At 43.0% G+C, this 18536-nt stretch overlaps 1 protein-coding gene across 3 annotated transcripts in view; it reads right to left on the bottom strand.

The window, feature by feature from the left end:
• The window catches only part of LOC144480178 (wings apart-like protein homolog), a 207245-nt gene that overhangs the window by 12407 nt on the left and 176302 nt on the right, over positions 1–18536 (bottom strand). For all 3 annotated transcript variants that reach the window (XM_078199330.1, XM_078199328.1, XM_078199329.1), the window contains one exon: positions 4157–4332. In XM_078199330.1, coding sequence (XP_078055456.1) covers positions 4157–4332 — 176 coding nt within the window. The remainder of the gene's footprint in view (positions 1–4156; positions 4333–18536) is intronic.

Below are 18536 nucleotides of genomic sequence, written 5' to 3'. Positions count from 1 at the left end.
AGTTACAACTAGAGTATTGTGTCCAGTACTAGTCACCATATTTTAGGTAAGAGGGGAAAAACATCCATGGGTAAGCAAGGAAGTTAAAGACAAAAACTAAGGCATGCCATATTGCAAAGGCCAGTGACAGGCTGGAAGATGGGGAAACTTTTAAAGATCAATAAAGGGTTACTAAAAAAGTAATAAAAAGAGCCAAGGTAAATTATGAAAGAAAACTACTACAAAATAAAGGATAGCAAAAGCTTCTATAAATGTATAAAGGAGAGAAGTGAATGTTGGTCCCTTGGAGGGTGAGACCAGAGAGTTAATAGTGGGGAACACAGAAATGATGCAAATGCTGAATCAATATTTTGCCTCAGTTTTCACAGTGGAGGACACTAGTACCATCCCAAAACTAACAGGCAATGCAGGGGTAATACAAAGGGAGGAACTTGGAACAATCATCAATAGGGAAATAGTACTTAACAAGGATATCACGGATGTTGAGGACAGGGATAGGTGTGTGAACGCTCAAGAACTTTAATAGATCAAAGGAGGAAGTGTTGAGTATCCTAAATTGCATTAAGGTAGACAAGTCCCCAGGGCCAGATGGGATCTATCCCAGGTTAATGTGGGAGGCAAGGGGAGAAATAGCTGGGGCTTTAACAGATATTTTCACATCCTCTTTGACCACAGACGAGGTTCCACAGGACTGGAGAATAGCCAATGTTGTTCCCTTGTTTAAGGAGGAAAGCAGGGACAATCCAACAAATTATAGGTCGGTGACCTGACATCAGTGGTGAGGAAGTTCTGAGAAGATACTGAGGGACAGGATACATGCACATTTGGAGGAAAATGGACTAGCCAGTGACAGGCAGTATGGTTTTGTAAGGAGAGGGTCATGTCTCACCAACTTGATTGAGTTTTTTGAAGAGGTGACATGGAAAATTGATGAGGGAAGGGCTGTGGATCTAGTTTATATGGACTTCAGTAAGATGTTTGACAAGCCCCACAAGGCAGACTGGTACAAAAACTAAAATCACATGGGATTCAGGGTGGGCTGGCTAGATGGATTGTTTGGTCAAGACAAAGAAATCCTAAAAGGGTTGGTATAAAATCCTGGATGAGGTTTGCTGTTAAAAGTGGAGTGGAAGCTTTGTTTAAAAGTGTCATTTGGAAAACCTGGTCTGTATTTCAGAACGCAAACCGCTAAGGGAAAGCATTATTATGAAAGAAAATTTTAAAGCATGTTTTTGGGATTGGAGTTCAGAAATTCATGTGACAATCAACTTAGTGGGGGGGGGGGGGGGAAGAGATTGTGAAGAGAAAACCACAGACACATGATTTTCCCTTATGAAGGGGAAATCATGCTTGACAAATCTGTTGGAATTCTTTGAAGATGTAACTAGTACAGTTGACAAGGGGGAACCAGTCAATGTGGTATATTTGGACTTTTAGAAAACCTCTGACAAAGTCCTACACAAGAGATTATCGTGCAAGATTCAAACACATGGGATTGGGGGAAATGTACTGAGATGGATAGAAAGCTGGTTGGCAGAGAGGAAACAAAGAGTAGGAATTAATGGATGCTTTTCAAATTCGTAGGCAATAACTAGTGGGGTGCCACAGGGATCGATGCTGGGACCCCAGCTATTCACAATATATGTTAATGATTTGGATGAGGGAACAAAATGTAACATCTCAAAGTTTGCAGATGATACCAAGTTGGGTGGGAGGGTGAACGAGGATGCAGAGATGCTTCAGAATGATCTGGACAGATTGGGTGAGTGGGCAAATCAATGGCAGATGCAGTATAATTTGGATAAGTGTGAGGTCATTCACTTCAGAAGCACAAACAAGGTGGCAGATTACTACCTCAATGGCTGTAAATTGGGGAAGAGTGTGCAGTGGGATCTGGGTGTCCTTGTGCACCAGTCACTGAATGCAAGCACGCAGGTGCAGCAGGCAGTAAAGGCGGCAAATGGCATGTTAGCCTTCATTGCGAGAGGTTTCGAGTACTAGAGCAGGGATCTGTTGTTGCAATTATACAGGGCCTTGGTGAGGCCACACCTAGAGTATTGTGTGCAGTTTTGGTCTCCTTTTCTGATGAAGGATGTTCTAGCTCTCGAGGGAGTGCAGTGAAGGTTTACCTGGCTGATATCAGGGATGGTGGGACTGATGTCCGAGGAGAGATTGACTAGGTTAGAATTGTTTTCTCTGGGGTTCAGATGAATGAGGGGGGATCTCATAGAGACTTATAAAATTCTAACAGGATTAGACAGGGTATATGCAGGAAGGATATTCCCAATGGTGGGAGAGTCAAGAACCAGGGGTCACAGTCTGAGGATTCAGGGTAGACCATTTAGGACGGATGTGAGGAGACATTTCTTCACCCAGAGTGGTGAGCCTGTGGAATTCAGTACCAGAGGAAGTAGCTGATGCCAAACATTGAATGTATTCAAGAGGCGGCTGGATACAGCACTTGGGGCGAATGGGATCAAAGGTTATGGGGAAAAAGCAGGATTAGGCTATTGAGTTGGATGATCAGCCATGATCGTAATGAATGGCGGAGCAGGTTCGAAGGGTCAAAAGGCCTCCGCTTGCTCCTATCTTCTATGTTTCTATGACAATAACTTGGATTCAGAGCGATGTGTATTTTTGACCACAGACGATCTGTGTGAAGGGATTGTGTTAAATCATAGAATCCCTACAGTGCAGAAGGAGGCCATTCGGCCCATGAAGTCTGCACCGACCACAATCCCACCCAGACCCTATTCCCGCAACCCCTTAAATTTACTCTGCTAATCCCCCTGACACTGGGGATAATTTAGCATGGCCAATCAACCTAACCTGCACATCTTTGGACTGTGGGAGGAAACCCACACAGACACGGGGAGAATGTGCAAACTCCACACAGACAGTGACCCGAGGCCAGAATCGAACCTGGGTCTCTGGTGCTGAGGGAGCAGTGCTAACCACTGCTGTGGTTAGCATTGTGCCACCGTACCGTCCCATTGAAACCAAAGAGACCATTGTAGTTTAAGGGACACTTTGTAGTCTGTGTTAATCTTAAAATCTGTGTGTATTTGTTAAACGAAGGAGGAAGTAAAGGAGTATATTATAATCTAATTGTTCCATATTTAATAATTTTTTTCTTGTTTAAACTACCTGTGACTCTGTTCCTCCATGTTTTATAAAAAGTAAAACTTAGTCTTTTGAGTCTTCTGGAATCTTTTGCCCAGCTATTTAAACTGGATCGTAACAATAAGACAAATAAAGGGTCGTGGAAGCATAGAAAATCAATGATTTCAAATGGAAATTGGATGGTCACTTCAAACAAACTTGCAGGATAGAGTGGGGGAATGGGACTGACTAACTTCCTCTAGAGAGCCAGCATGGACTTGATGGACTGAATAGCCTCCTTCAGTGCTATAGTAACTAATTCTGTGAAAGCAGCTGTGCGGCAGTTAACAATGGTTACACTGCTGCCTCAGAGCGCCAGGGACACAGATTCAATTCCGGCCATGGGTGACTGTCTGTGTGGAGTTTGCACGTTCTCCACGTCTGCATGGAGGTCTCCATGTCCTCCGGGTGCTCTGGTTTCCCCCCCTTCAGTCCCAAGTTGCGTAAGTTAGGTGAATTAGCTATGGCAAATGTGCAGGGTCATGGGGATAGGGCAGGCGATGGATAGGCAGATGATAGGGCCTGAGTCAGTATATACTCAATGGGCCAAATGGTCTCCTACTTCACTGTTGGAATTTTATGGTAACTGGCATTTTGAAGTCCCCAACACTTGAAGGGTGCGAAATCAAGATATAGGGAGTATATTTAATCAATAAAAGTGGAATTAATGCCACAGCTCAGTTTAAAAAACACTGATGATTTATGTCATGATTATTTTCAACTCTGCATACTCAAGGCACTGAGGTGAGTACAATGATGCACAAAATATTTTCTTGCCCTCTAAGAACTAATGGAAGAAAGTTGAACAATAACCTTTTGCTCCAGTTATGAGTTTGTTATATCCTTTCCATTTTACTCAGACTGCAGTCTAACATGGGAGTCCACATACCACTCACCACAAATCATATTCTCAAGATGAACGTTTTGTGTATTTATTCGTTCAATTTTGAGCCGAGTGGTGGGGAGCATATATGGTTCCTCCACTTAAACTTACCATTGTCATTGGTCAAATTTAACAAGACCCCAAAGATTGCTCTCATGCAGTCCTCCACTGCTTTGCCAGTATGACTGGAGGCACTGTACTGTGGTAGGGAATTGCTGTTTTCCATGCAAACCTTGCTTTCGTCCCGGTTACATCGTGTGATCAGCTGCTCACAATGTCGCAAAGCCCTGCAGATAAAGCACATTTAACAAGATATCAGGAGGGGGAAGGCTGTGTATCTGGAGATCTATGGCTTGGTTCACATAAAACAATAAAAATCACGTAACCTTAAACAAATTGCAATTCAGTCCGTCACAAAAGATTGCTGACTGACTTGAGAATGGCAGTAAAGACTGCAGCACTTGGAAAATGTGAGAATGTGAAAACATCTGCCCCCCCGCCCCCTCCCCAGGTTTAAATGCTTCCTCTCTGGTAAATGTTAAAATCCACATTTTAACAAAGTATATCTTTTCAATTTTTCCCCTTTTTGTGACTCCCTGCTGCTTGTGGTTGGGATATTAGAGGACTGACAATGATCGAAAGCTTACAGGTGTGGCACAGTGGCCCTGGCTAACTCTCGCACAGCATTTAACTTCACTCTTAAATCTCAATTCCTGCTGTGCTTTTATCGAGAATCAAACTCTAGCTCCTCTGTCTCACATTCACAATGCAATAGATATCTGCATTTTAAAAGGAGGAAAAATATTGGCTTGATATGCTGAGAATTTTCACTGATTGGTAACATGTATACAAGAACTAAGTCATCTCTCTCACATGGCTCCACAAATCATTCCTCAAACTGGTTCCACAGATCAATGGGTTGAATTAGACTGACCACCTGAACCCTTCAAATACATCCATTCCATGCACACAGTGGAGAAAATAGATAACCTACCCTGGCAATTTCAAGCCCTGCATTATTGAAAATGATTTACTAAATTACAGGCTAATTGCTGTAATGGACTGAAATTCTGCAGGCATTGCTTTGAATACTGACTTCCTAGGGGAAGCATCAAGTCATCTACACACTAGTCTCAATGCAGCAATGGAACATTAAATGCATTGACTCTCAACAAAGGGCAAAGGCATGCTGATTCAGCAGTCATCTGTCAACAGTCATCGAATGAAATCACATCCTGAGCATTAAAAACCTATAAAACCACATAGACGAGGCTATAATGGGTAAAAAAAAGACTTTGTTCACAAGCCAGGTTTGGAAATTAACAGGCAATCAGACATTATACCAGCAGCAGCCAGTGCCATCAGACAAAAATGCCACATTTCAAAATTAGACAAAAATGTGATATTCACTTCCACAATGGCCACTAAACTGCAAAAGAAATTCACAGCCCAAACATCAAGATTCTATTTGATAGATTAGATAGTGGAACATGCAATAGTCATGGAACAATGGCTAAAATGTTCCTGTAAGATTTTCTGCATAATTTGGGGCTCAGACACCTGACTGCCCATGAATCAGAAACCCTTGCCCTCTTTTTTAAGATATATATATATCTTAATTCCTGATTCTTTTAAAGAGACTGAATATACTGAAAGAAAGCTAAGTTATCTACTCCAATTTGAGGCTGAAGATGCGTTAACAATTTTACTGTCACTGTGCAGGAGGCATTTGAGGTGGTGACCATTATAGTAGCCAAACATTGCATAATTTTAAAATGCAGCATGTGAAAACATCTGTTGCTTTCACCTAAAAATTTCCAACTCTAGGTTGTGGTCACTATGACATAAAATACACCATTACACATCCCTGCTTTTCATGTTCTATGTATTTTATTGGGGTCTATTGTAGTTTTGGTTTCACAAAGCTCCATTTGTTGATCCTGAATGTATTGCATTGACAGACCATTCCACGTGTGGCCAGGTTCAATGATGTATAACCACTGCTTAGTAAAAGGAAATGTTTCATCAACAGCAATGGTGAACAATGGCCAGAGGTTTCCTGTTGGAAGAGTCCAATAGAACAAAGAAATATTCCCAATTTCCTCACATCTAGGCTTACGATGCTTCCCATCACAGACACCAAGTTGCCATCAAATGAAAAAGTCATGCTAAAATTAAACTGCCATAACTTGACAGTATGCAAATGAGTTTGTCCTAATTCTTAGGGGCTGAAGTACTGCAGGACAAGTCAGTAGTGTAATTGTGATGCCTGCTGACCATCAGCCTAATGGTATGTGACAGTTGGCTGCAGAGCAGATGGCAACAATTCCACATTGAGCACAACACGTGTATCCTGACCTAAAACCCATACTTTTCCTTGAGATCACAGGTCTAGCCCAGAAAAATGATAAAAGAGAAACAGCAGCACATAAGCTAATTACTTAATGAGGGAAAGGAAGGATGTGAGAGAAGAGAAAAAAGGTAAAGAGCACAAGACAGCAAAAGGGAGAAGAAAAACTGAAAATTACTGCTGCAATCAGCAAGAAGTTATGTCATGTTCAGTAATAGCTAACAATGTCTCTATGCATTGAGAATCACAAAGTTCATAATTACAGTCAATACACCGTTCATCTCCAGACGTACGTTTAGTTTTTATTCACAGGTGGGGGAATTGGGTGGAAAATGTTAAAACATGTAAACAAAGCACTTCAGTCTGTGAAATCAGTGTGTCACAAATATAATTTCAATATAGAAAGTAGCTCATCCATATCTATGCACAGAACACCACAGCACAGGAGGCCTTTCAGCCATCATGCCTGTGTTGGCTCTTTGAAAGAACTCTCCAATTTGTGTCCTGCTCTTTCCCCATATTCCTGCAATATCCCCCCCCCCCACCCCCAAGTATTTAGCCAATTTCTTTTTGAAAGTTAATATTGAATTTGCTTCCACTTAAGCAGTGCATTCCAGATCACGACAATGTGTAATTGCCATGTTTTTCATTTTTGCTAATTACCTTAAATTTATGTCCTGTGGTTACTGATCCTCCTATCAGTGGAAACAGTTCATCTCCTTTATCAAAACCCCATAATTTTTAATATCTCTAATAAATCTCTAAACCTCTTCTTTCTTTCCACTACTGTTGTGCAATTTGAAAGTTTAGAGTTTCTGTTGCAATACAGGTTTGTTCTTGTAACTCCGAAGAACTATATCTGATCTTAAGTGCCAGGCAATGACCACCTCCAGAAGAAAACACAGCCATCATCCTTCGACATGAACACTGAACCTTGGGTGCTGCTATTGACCAGTTGGTGAACTGGGCCAGCGACAGAATATTATGGCAATATTCTTGGGTCAAAGACTGTGTACTCCCATGAATGACTCACCTCTTAACTCCTCAAAGTCTGCCCTCCATCTACAAAGTTAGTCACAAACATGGTGGAATATTCATTACTTTCCAAGCATAACATCTTTCCCCGAGAAGAGCAATGGCAGCAGATGCATGCAAACACCATCGCCTGCAAGTTCCCCTCCAAGTCACTGGCTTGGAACTATGTCGCTGTTCCTTCAATGTTTCTGGGACAAAATCCTGGTACTCCCTTCCTAATAGCACAGTGGATGTTCCAACAACACACAGGTTGCAGCAGTTCAAGAAAGCATCACACCACCACCTTCTCAGGGGCAACTGTTAAAGTTTAAGTTTTAAAGTTTATTTGTTAGCGTCACAAGTAGGCTTACATTAACACTGCAATGAAGTTATTGTGAAAATCCCCTAGTTGCCACACTCTGGCACCTGTTCGGGTACACTGAGGGAGAATTTACCGTGGCCAGTGCACCTACCCTAACTGGGGATGCAATAAATGCTGCCCAGCCAGCAAGGGCGACACCATGAATGAATTTTTAAAAATTGCCTCGATGGATACAGCTCCAGCAAAAAACTCAACAGCATCCAAGAGCAGCAGTCTCAATATCTACTCCTTCCATCAGTGGCAACAGTTGTACAATCTATAAGATGCATGGCAGTAACTGGGCAACATTTCTTCAAGACCCCCATCACCCGTGCCTTCCAGCACCAAAGGATAAGACCCACAGTATCACGCAATGTTAAGCATTACCTTGGACTTCCCTGTGAAACCAAATACTTATCCTGGAATTCCCTGCCTGACACCATGAGGAAGGCATCATCACACAGACTGCAGCAGTTCAAGGAAGGATCCACCCACCAACTTCAAGTAATTCCAGAATGGGCAAGAAATGCCAGCCTTCCCAGCAGCGCCACCATATCAAGATCAAATCAAATCTGACAAATGAGTACTTCTCTACTGGGAAGGGAAGGCCACAGTCACCCCTTCTACCACCTCTGGCTACTGAATTGCAAATGAAGAGAGGGTGATGTATACAAGTGCCTCATTTGAAAATTAATCTACAGGAGTAGATGAAGTAACAAAATGTTTGAACAAACACAATCCAGGCACAGAAGGAACATTGAAGAAATTATACTGAGCATGGTGAAATTACTTTTAAAAACTACGAACAAGCAATAAATTTTGAGATTGAGATAATTTCCTAGACATGACATGAATATAATTAACCCATTTACCGGCTCTTGGCTACCTTCCTGACCTGCTGTTCCCCTCTCTGAATGTAAATGGCACTGGCACAGCCTATGAAATAGGAAGCACAGGGAGGGTTCACAGTGTCAGATCTGTTCCAGCATCTGTGAGAGCTCCACTTTGCCACTAATCAGATTAGAGACAGAAGCACATTCATAAACAAGCCAATATATTGTGTGCAATACAAAACAAACCAGGAGCATTTTCTATCCCTGGGGGCCTCTGCAAGCAGAAAGAAGAGCTGTGTCAAGCCTAAGATTCTATCCCAGTATGCTTCAGCCTTCTTGTATTTATTTCGAAGTCAGAATCCTCTCCTGAGACCATGGTCTTTGTGATAATAAGGCAACATCATTAGCAGCTCAGAAGGCTCTACAGGGTTTAAGGGAAGCACCCTGAGAAAATTAGCTCCTCATAACTGGCATGAAAAATCGCAATATTCAGACTGGGAACAAATTATTTCAGGCTGGAGATCAAACTTACCAAGATATATTGTCTTAGCTTTAACTACTTTCAATGTAATGATCACCAGAATGGCCAATACTCCTGCCTCCCCAAAGCAACTCTTTTAGCATCCCACAGGTGACTTACTGAAATAGCGATGATAACAGTAATTTTATGTGCAGTGCAACAATGTCAAACTGATGGCCTCACACTGAGTTTCTCATCATGCAGTGTTCTTTTATAAAGGGTGCAGAGTGAAATATTTCACTGTCCAACCGCGCACAGCCTGGAAGGGAAACAGCCTCAATACATCTAAAGATACAAATTAAGACTGTCAAATCTGCTCCATCATAAGATCACACCCCAACTCCACATTCCTGCCCATGCCTGAAAACCTTTGACTACCTTGTTACTGCCCTCTGCCATAACAGAATTCACTGACCCTGTCTCCACCACTCTCTGGGGAAGAGTTCCAAAGGCTCACGACCCTCAGAAAAAAATGTCTCATCCCCTTAAATGGGAAACCCCTTATTTTTAAACTGTGTCCCCTAGTTTTTGTCTCTCCCACAGGGGGGAACATTTTTCCCCTCAGGAGCCTATAATGGGTGGCACAGTGGTTAGCACTGCTGCCTCACAGCGCCAGGGACCCGGATTAGATTCCCGGCTTGGGTCAGTGTGTGGAGTTTGCCTGTTCTCCCCGTGTCTGCATGGGTTTCCTCCGGGTGCTCTGGTTTCCTCCCACAGTCCGAAAGATGTGCGGGTTAGGTGCATTGACCTGAAAAGGTGCCAGAGTGTGGCGACTAGGGGAATTTCACAGTAACTTCAGTGCAATGTTAATGTAAGCCTTACTTGTGACTAATAATAAATAGACTTTAATAATCTTATAGTAATTTTCAAAAGGGAACAAGATATGTTCTTGAAGGGGAAAATTCTGCAGGGCTAAGGGGAAAGGAAGTGGGACCAGATAGCCAGTGGATGCAAGTGTTTTATTCCAGAGGGCCAGTTGGTGAAGGATGATACTGGAGCCAATCCTTACTGTCTTATATTTACAGATAGATGTTTGTAATATTTCAATCTCCAAAGTCAACCATCCCAGTTTCATTAAGCGTCTCTTTCTGTGTTCAAGTGAAACCTAAATTAATGCCCTCAATCTGGGTATAATTAAACATAACTGATATACAATTACCCCAGGACCAAGGGCTAAATAACGTGCTTCTATGTTGTAAAATTGTATGGTTATCCCTTAGGTTAAGTCTGAGTTCACGTACCAACCGACTCAAGAACAGCTTCTTCCCTGCTGCTGTCAGATTTTTGAATGGACTTACCTTGCATGAAGTTGATCTTTCTCTACACCCTAGCTACGACTGTAACACTACATTCTGCACTCTCTCCTTTCCTTCTCTATGAATGGTATATTTTGTCTGTATAGCACGCAAGAAACAATACTTTTCACTGTATGTTAATTCATGTGACAAAAATAAATCAAATCAAGGTATATTCATTATTCATAGAATTTTGCAGCATAGAAACAGGCCTTTTGAACCAACTAGTCTGCGCCATTTTTATATCCCGCAAACCTTCACCCAACCAACTTTATTTCACCATCATTGTACCTTTTATTTTCTTTCTCAGTTATTTAACTTCCCCTTAAATGCATCTATGTTACTTGCCTCAACTATTCACCAAGGTAGCGAGTTCCACATTCTAATCACCAAGTAAAAGATTTCTTTAGAATTGCTGACTAATTTATTGCAAGCTTATTCCTCCTTTCAAATTCCTCCACAAGTGCTATCATCTTTCTACGTTAACCCTATTGAACCCCTTCATAATTTTAAAGATCTCTATCAGGTTAACCCACAGCCTTCTTTATCTAGATGGATGCAGAACTGGCTTAGTTATAGAATGATGTGGAGATGCCAGTGTTGGACTGGGGTAAGCACAGTAAGACGTCTCACAACACCAGGTTAAAGTCCAACATGTTTATTTGGTAGCACAAGCCACTAGCTTTCGGAGTGTTGCTTCTTCATCAGGTGAGTGGGATTTCAGTTCACAAACAGGGCATATAAAGACACAAACTCAACTTATAAGATAATGGTTGGAACGCGAGTCTTTACAGGTAATCAAGTCTTAAAGGTACAGACAATGTGAGTAGAGAGAGAGTTAAGCACAGGTTAAAGAGATGTGTATTGTCTCCAGACAGGACAATTAGTGAGATTTTGCAAGCCCAGGCAAGTCACGGGGGTTACAGATAGTGTGACATGAACATAGAACATAGAAAGCCACTGCACAAACAGGCCCTTCGGCCCACAAGTTGCGCCAATCACATCCCCACCTCTAGGCCTATCTCTTGCCCTCAATCCCATTAAATCCCATGTACTCATCCAGAAGTCTCTTAAAAGACCCCAACGAGTTTGCCTCCACCACCACCGACGTCAGCCGATTCCACTCACCCACCACCCTCTGAGTGAAAAACTTACCCCTGACGTCTCCTCTGTACCTACCCCCCAGCACCTTAAACCTGTGTCCTCTCGTAGCAACCATTTCAGCCCTTGGAAATAGCCTCTGAGACTCTACCCTATCCAGACCTCTCAACATCTTGTAAACCTCTATCAGGTCACCTCTCATCCTTCGTCTCTCCAGGGAGAAAAGACCAAGCTCCCTCAACCTATCCTCATAAGGCATGCCCCCCAATCCAGGCAACATCCTTGTAAATCTCCTCTGCACCCTTTCAATGGCTTCAACATCTTTCCTGTAATGAGGTGACCAGAACTGCGCGCAGTACTCCAAGTGGGGTCTAACCAGGATCCTATAAAGCTGCAGCATTATCTCCCGACTCCTAAACTCAATCCCTCGATTAATGAAGGCCAGTACGCCGTACGCCTTCTTGACCGCATCCTCCACCTGCGAGGCCGATTTAAGAGTCCTATGGACCCGGACCCCAAGGTCCTTCTGATCCTCTACACTGCTAAGAATGGTACCCTTCATATTATACTGCTGCTTCATCCCATTGGATCTGCCAAAATGGATCACCACACACTTATCCGGGTTGAAGTCCATCTGCCACTTCTCCGCCCAGTCTTGCATTCTATCTATGTCTCGCTGCAACTTCTGACATCCCTCCAAACTATCCACAACACCACCTACCTTGGTGTCGTCAGCAAACTTACCAACCCATCCCTCCACTTCCTCATCCAGGTCATTTATGAAAATGACAAACAGCAAGGGTCCCAGAACAGATCCCTGGGGCACTCCACTGGTCACTGACCTCCATGCAGAGAAAGACCCCTCCACAGCCACTCTCTGCCTTCTGCAGGCAAGCCAGTTCTGGATCCACAAGGCAACAGCATCCTGGTTGAGACTGTCCTCACGCGGAACTTGGCCATCAGTCTTTGCTCAGCGACTCTGTGTTGTCGTGTGCTGTGAAGGCCGCCTTCCCAAAGATCAGAGGCTGAATGCCTGTGACTGCTGAAGTGTTCCCCAACAGGAAGAGAACACTCCTGCCTGGTGGTTGTCGAGCGGAGTTCATTCATCCATTGTCGTAGTGTCTGCATGGTCTCCCCAATGTACCATGCCTCGGGACATCCTTTCCTGCAGTGTATCAGGTAGACAACGTTGGCCGAGTTGCAAGTGTATGTACCGTGTACCTGGTGAATGGTGTTCTCACGTGAGATGATGGCATCCGTGTCGATGATCCGGCACGTCTTGCAGAGGTTGCTGTGGCAGGGTTGTGTGGTGTCGTGGTCACTGTTCTCCTGAAGGCTGGTAGTTTGCTGCGGACAATGGTCTGTTTGAGGTAGTGCGGTTGTTTGAAGACAAGAAGTGGGGGTGTGGGGATGGCCTTGGCGAGAAGTTTGTCTTCATCAATGACACGTTGAAGGCTCCGGAGAAGATGTCGTAGCTTCTCTGCTCCGGGGAAGTACTGGATGACGAAGGGTACTCTATCTGCCGTGGCCCGTGTTTGTCTTCTGAGGAGGTCGGTGCGGTTTTTTGCTGTGGCGCGTTGGAACTGTCAATCGATGAGTCGAGTGCCATATCCTGTTCTTATGAGGGCATCTTTCAGCGTCTGTTGCGATCCTCCTCATCTAAGCAGATCCTGTGTATACGGAGGGCTTGTCCGTAGGAGATGGCTTCTTTAACGTGTTTAGGTGGAAGCTGGAGAAGTGGAGCATCGTGAGGTTATCCGTGGGCTTGAGGTACAGTGAAGTGCTGGGGTGACCGTCCTTAATGGAGATGCGTGTGTCCAAGAATGCAACCGATTCCGGAGAGTAGTCCATGGTGAGTCTGATGATGGGATGGAACTTGTTGATGTCATCATATCGTTGTTTCAGTGATTGTTCACCATGAGTTCAAAGGAAGAAAATGTCATCGATGTATCTAGTGTATAGCATCATTTGAAGGTCCTGTGCGGTGAAGAGGTCTTGTTCGTACCTGTGCATGAAGGTGTTGGCATGTTGAGGTGCGAATTTGGTCTCCATGGCTATTCTGTGTGTCTGGATGAAGAACTGGTTGTTGAAGGTGAAGACATTGTGGTCCAGGATGAAGCGGATGAGTTGTAAAATTGCATCTGGAGATTGGCAGTTGTCGGCGTTGAGTACTGAGGCAGTTGCAGCAATGCCATCATCGTGGGGGATGCTGGTCTAGAGTGCCGAGACATCCATTATGATGAGGAGTGCTCCTGGTTCAACTGCTCCATGTGTGCTGAGTTTCTGTAGGAAGTCCGTAGTGTCGCGACTAAAGCTGGGGGTTCTTTGTACAGTGTGTTTCAGGATGCCCTCGACGTAGCCGGAGAGGTTCTCGCACAGGGTCCCATTGCCCGGTACGATGGGACGGCAGCTCTTTAACCTGTGCTTAACCCTCTCTCCACTCACATTGTCTGTACCTTTAAGACTTGATTACCTGTAAAGACTCGCATTCCAACCATTATCTTGTAAATTGAGTTTGTGTCTTTATATGCCCTGTTTGCGAACTGAAATCCCACTTACCCGATGAAGGAGCAGCGCTCCGAAAGCTTGTGGCTTGTGCTACCAAATAAACATGTTGGACTTCAACCTGGTGTTGTGAGACTTCTTACTTAGTTATAGAAGACAGTAGTGGTGGAAGGATGTTTCTCAGAATGGACATCTGTTGCTAGTGGTGCTCTGCAGGGATCAGCGCTGAGACCTCTGTTGCTTGTAGTATATATTATATATATATATATATTTGGAGCAAAACGTGGAGTTGTCTGATTAGTAAGTTTGCGGGTGATACGAAGATTGGTGGAGTTGCTGATAGTGCCAGGGATTGCCAGAGGATACAACAGGATATAGATAAATTGGAGACTTTGGCACAGAAATGGCAGATGGAGTTTAATCTGGACAAATGCGAGAAGCAGCATTTTGGAGGATCAAATCTAGTTGTGAATTATACTGTAAATGGCAGAACCCTTAGGAACCTTAACATAGAGAGATCTGAGTGTGCAGGTTCACAGTTCCCTAAAAGTGGAAACAAAGGTAGCAAAGGTGATTAAGAAGGTATTTGGTATGCTCGCCTTCATCGACCAGGGCATTGGGTAAAAGAGTTGGCAAATCATGTTACAGCTATATAAAACCTTGGGTAGGTCTCATTTGGAGTATTGCGTGCAGTTCATGTCGTCACATTACCAGAAGAACGTGGAAGCTTTGGAAAGAGTGCAAAGAAGGTTCACTGGCATGTTGCCTGGTCTCGAGAGTGTTGGCTATGAGGAGAGGTTGAATAAACAAGGATTGTTTTCACTGGAAAGACGGAGGCTGAAGGGAGACCTGGCAGAGATCTACAAAATTATGAGAGGTATAAACAGGGTAGATAATCAGAGGCTTTTCCCCAGGAAATGTCAATTACAAGGGGGCATAGATTCAAGGTGAGAAGGGGAGTTTAATGGGTGATGTGTGGGGAAAGTTTTCAGAGTGGTGGGTGCCTGGAAAGTGTCACCAGAGGTGGTGGTGGAAGCAGGCACTTTAGCAACATTTAAGAGGCATCTGGATGGGTACATGAATAGGGAGGGAAGAGAGGGATACAGACCAAGTAAGGGCAGAAGTTTTTTTTATACTTTAGTTAGGGCATCATGATCGGCATGGGCTTGGAGAGCCAAAAGGCCTTTTCCTGTGCTGTACTGTTCTTTGTTCCAAGATGGTCTTCTCCTTCCCCAAGGTCCAAGTCTCACATCCACACAAAACCAAAAGCAATAGTCATCTGAGCTTTATCCTGGTTAGCAGCTGTCTCTTCTAACTAAACACAGTCCTTACCATTGTAATCCTTGTTCTCATTTATTTATTCCACCTTCCATTTGTAGACATATTTCCTAGATACAGGAATTCTTGTTCCAGTTCTAGTTCTCTTCCTTCTTTGAATAAATGGATATATCTTGGTGAATTGGAGATATGCATCACATGGTTTTTCCCATAGTCATTCTAAAGTTCATATCCACTGTTACTAGTCTACTAGTTCTTGTAATCCTTTTTCTGTGCTTGCTACAAATGCTTTGTCATCTGCCAATTTAATTGATGTTATCATTCACCATGCTGATCTTAACACCAGATTCTGTGTCTTCAAACACTTCTTTAATTATTGCTTCTGCAGACATTGAAGAGGACTGGTGATAAATTCCCTCATCGAGCTCCTCTCCCAATTACACATGGTTCCGACTCCCTATTCCGTGTCTTCCCATCCACTCTTAGTTTCAATTCTCAAAATCTTTGATGCATGGACAATCAGGCTAATGGTGCACGCGTTAGAACATGTGAGATTTCAAGAAGAAATTAGATATAGCTCTTGGAGCTAAAGGGATCGAGGGATATGGTGGGAAGGCGTGAATCAGGATATTGAATTGAATGATCAGCCATAATCAAACTGAATGGCGGAACAGGCTTGAAAAGCCGAATGGCCTACTCCTGCTTATATTTTCCTCGCTTCTATGTCATTGCCTTCTTTTTTAGGGCAATTATTGCCTGAAGGTTCTCGAATTGGTTTCCATTGTGCATTCACGTTGATGGCACCCTCACCTTTTCTGGCCATCCTCCTGATAAGTAAATATCTTTGCAAAGCTTAGTAAGCATTGATGTTAAGTTCATTTCCAGTTTTTAAATCAACTCAGTAGGTATTCCACCTATCCAAGCTGCCTTTCCAGCTTTCATTTCATTTTTCACTATAGTATTTTTGGTCCAATGAAATTAATGTCAACATTATCATCTTCTAGCTCAATCATTTCAGGTTTTCCATTTTTTGCATAGTTCAATGTTTCTTTCATCTTTTTCTTATTCCATCAGGATTTGTTAATAAAACACCTTCCACGCACTGTTGCTTTCAGCCATTTATGCTGAATGTCATTAATTTTCTTTTGCGTACATAAGGTCTACCATCCTAGTCAATCCAATTCTTTGAGTGTAACATACTGCTCTTTTAACCATTGATTTTGCGCTTTTCCCTGATTCTCTTAATTTGTTATTCTTTATTTTAGTTTGCCTTCTTCCGTATTGATATTCTTCCATTTTCCCCTTTCTTCCATCTTTTTCAATATTGCCGTCATAATTCAAGGTTTTTTGATACTTTCTCCCCTTAAAAACCCTATGCTGTTTGCCCTTTCTTCCTTGACAGATTTTCTAATGTTTCCATTGAGCATGCATGTTGATGGTATCGTTATCTTTTCTGGCGGGTGCTTAGTTTTCTTCATTTATAAATTCTTTATTTACTTCTTTCAGCTTCTCCAGGTCCCACTGTTTTCTGCCTATTCCATCTTTGATCCTCTTCAGACAATTCAATTGGTCCATTTTCATAAGACTATAATCCGAGTCTGCATCAGATCCCAGCAGAGTCTTCGCATTAACACTGCTCCTGTATCTTTGTCTCACCATTATAGTTGTTTAAATCTTCCTGCATCACCATAAATTTTCCATGACTATCTAAACCACTTATTTGAAATAAGTTCTGTCCTTTTGCAAAAAATCGACCCATTTTGGGCCTCACTCATTTATTTTCCGAAATCCATATGGCCTTTCTTCTTTGTCATATCTTCCTTCTCCAACAACACTGCTCCAGTCTTCCGTAACAATCACGTAGCTCTTTGCACTCTCCTGTGGGATTGGTTTTCCAATTTTATTATACATTTCATCAACTTCCTTGTCTGGATGCTTGTTTGTGACATATATATCCGAATGTCAACTGGTTGTCTCTTTAGTTTCACGAGAGTTTATGTGATTCACATTTCAATTAGTTAACAGCTTGTGTCAAGCATTACCTCCAGTTTCTCCTCCTCCTGAATATATCCACATTTCACCACTTGAAGTCACCTTCGCCTGTCCACCATACTTTACATAATTTCTTCAAGCCTCTCTAGGTTCCACTGTTTTCTGTATAATTCCATATCTTAGAACTTCTTCCATAATATAGTTCATAGAATCCCTACAATGCAGGAGGCCGCCATTCGGCCCATCAAGTCTGCACCAACTCTCCAACATAGCAGCCCACGCAGGCCCCCCACCATATCCCCGTAACCCTGCACATTCACCCCACTAATCCCCTTAACCTAGCCATCCTGAAACACTAAGGGGCAATTTAGCATGGTCAGTCCACCTAACCTACATATCTTTTGACTGTGGGAGGAAACTAGAGAACCCGAAGGAAACTCACACAGACATGGGGAGAATGTGCAAACGCCACAGTCACCGAAGGCCAAAACTGAACCTGGGCCCCAGCTGTGTCAAGCAGCAGTGCTAACCATTGTGCCACCCGTTAGTTGCATAACAATTGTCAGGCCCTGTATTCTTAATGCATCGGAACACATTTATATTTCTCCACAATTGGCAGCTGTCCCTTCAGCTGCCTGGGCCCCAAGCTCTGGAATGCCCTCCCCAAACCATGCTACAACTCTCCTCTTTTACAAGGCCCGTTAAAACTTACATCCTTGGCCAAGCTTTTGACCATCTGCCCGAATGTTGTTTTAAATGGTTCGGTGACAAAATTAGTTTTTATAACACTCCTGTGAAGCTTCTTGGGATGTTTTATATTAAAGACACTATCTAAATACATTTATTTTAATGCAATTATTACTGCTCTTGTTTAATATGTTAAAATAGTTCAGACCTCCTTGTCCCAGAGAAATACATCAGAAAATTCAGTGCATTTCTGTGCTGGGTTTTATTCTGCAATTGGATGGAGTGCCACTCAGTGGTTACATGTAGAAAACGGGCAGAACTGGTACAAAATACAAAGCTCACTCGGCTCAAACTGCACCACCTTTTGGTCAAAGCTAGGCAACTAGGAGAGGTTTCCCTTTGCAGAGAGCTGGCGGAGCAGGGGCAGACTGAGAGGAAGAAGACTGAGCATTTAGAAAAATACTGAACATTAGGCAAAGAGTGATTGCACATCTGCAACAAGAACTGAGCATGCTGGCTATTAATATCGGCGTCAGACCAAAAGGAACTAGGCAA

The sequence above is a fragment of the Mustelus asterias genome, chromosome 28 (assembly GCF_964213995.1).
Source record: "Mustelus asterias chromosome 28, sMusAst1.hap1.1, whole genome shotgun sequence".
NCBI lineage: Eukaryota > Metazoa > Chordata > Chondrichthyes > Carcharhiniformes > Triakidae > Mustelus > Mustelus asterias.
The sequence above is the reverse complement of the archived record's forward strand: the minus strand, read 5'-3'. Positions and strand labels throughout refer to the sequence as shown.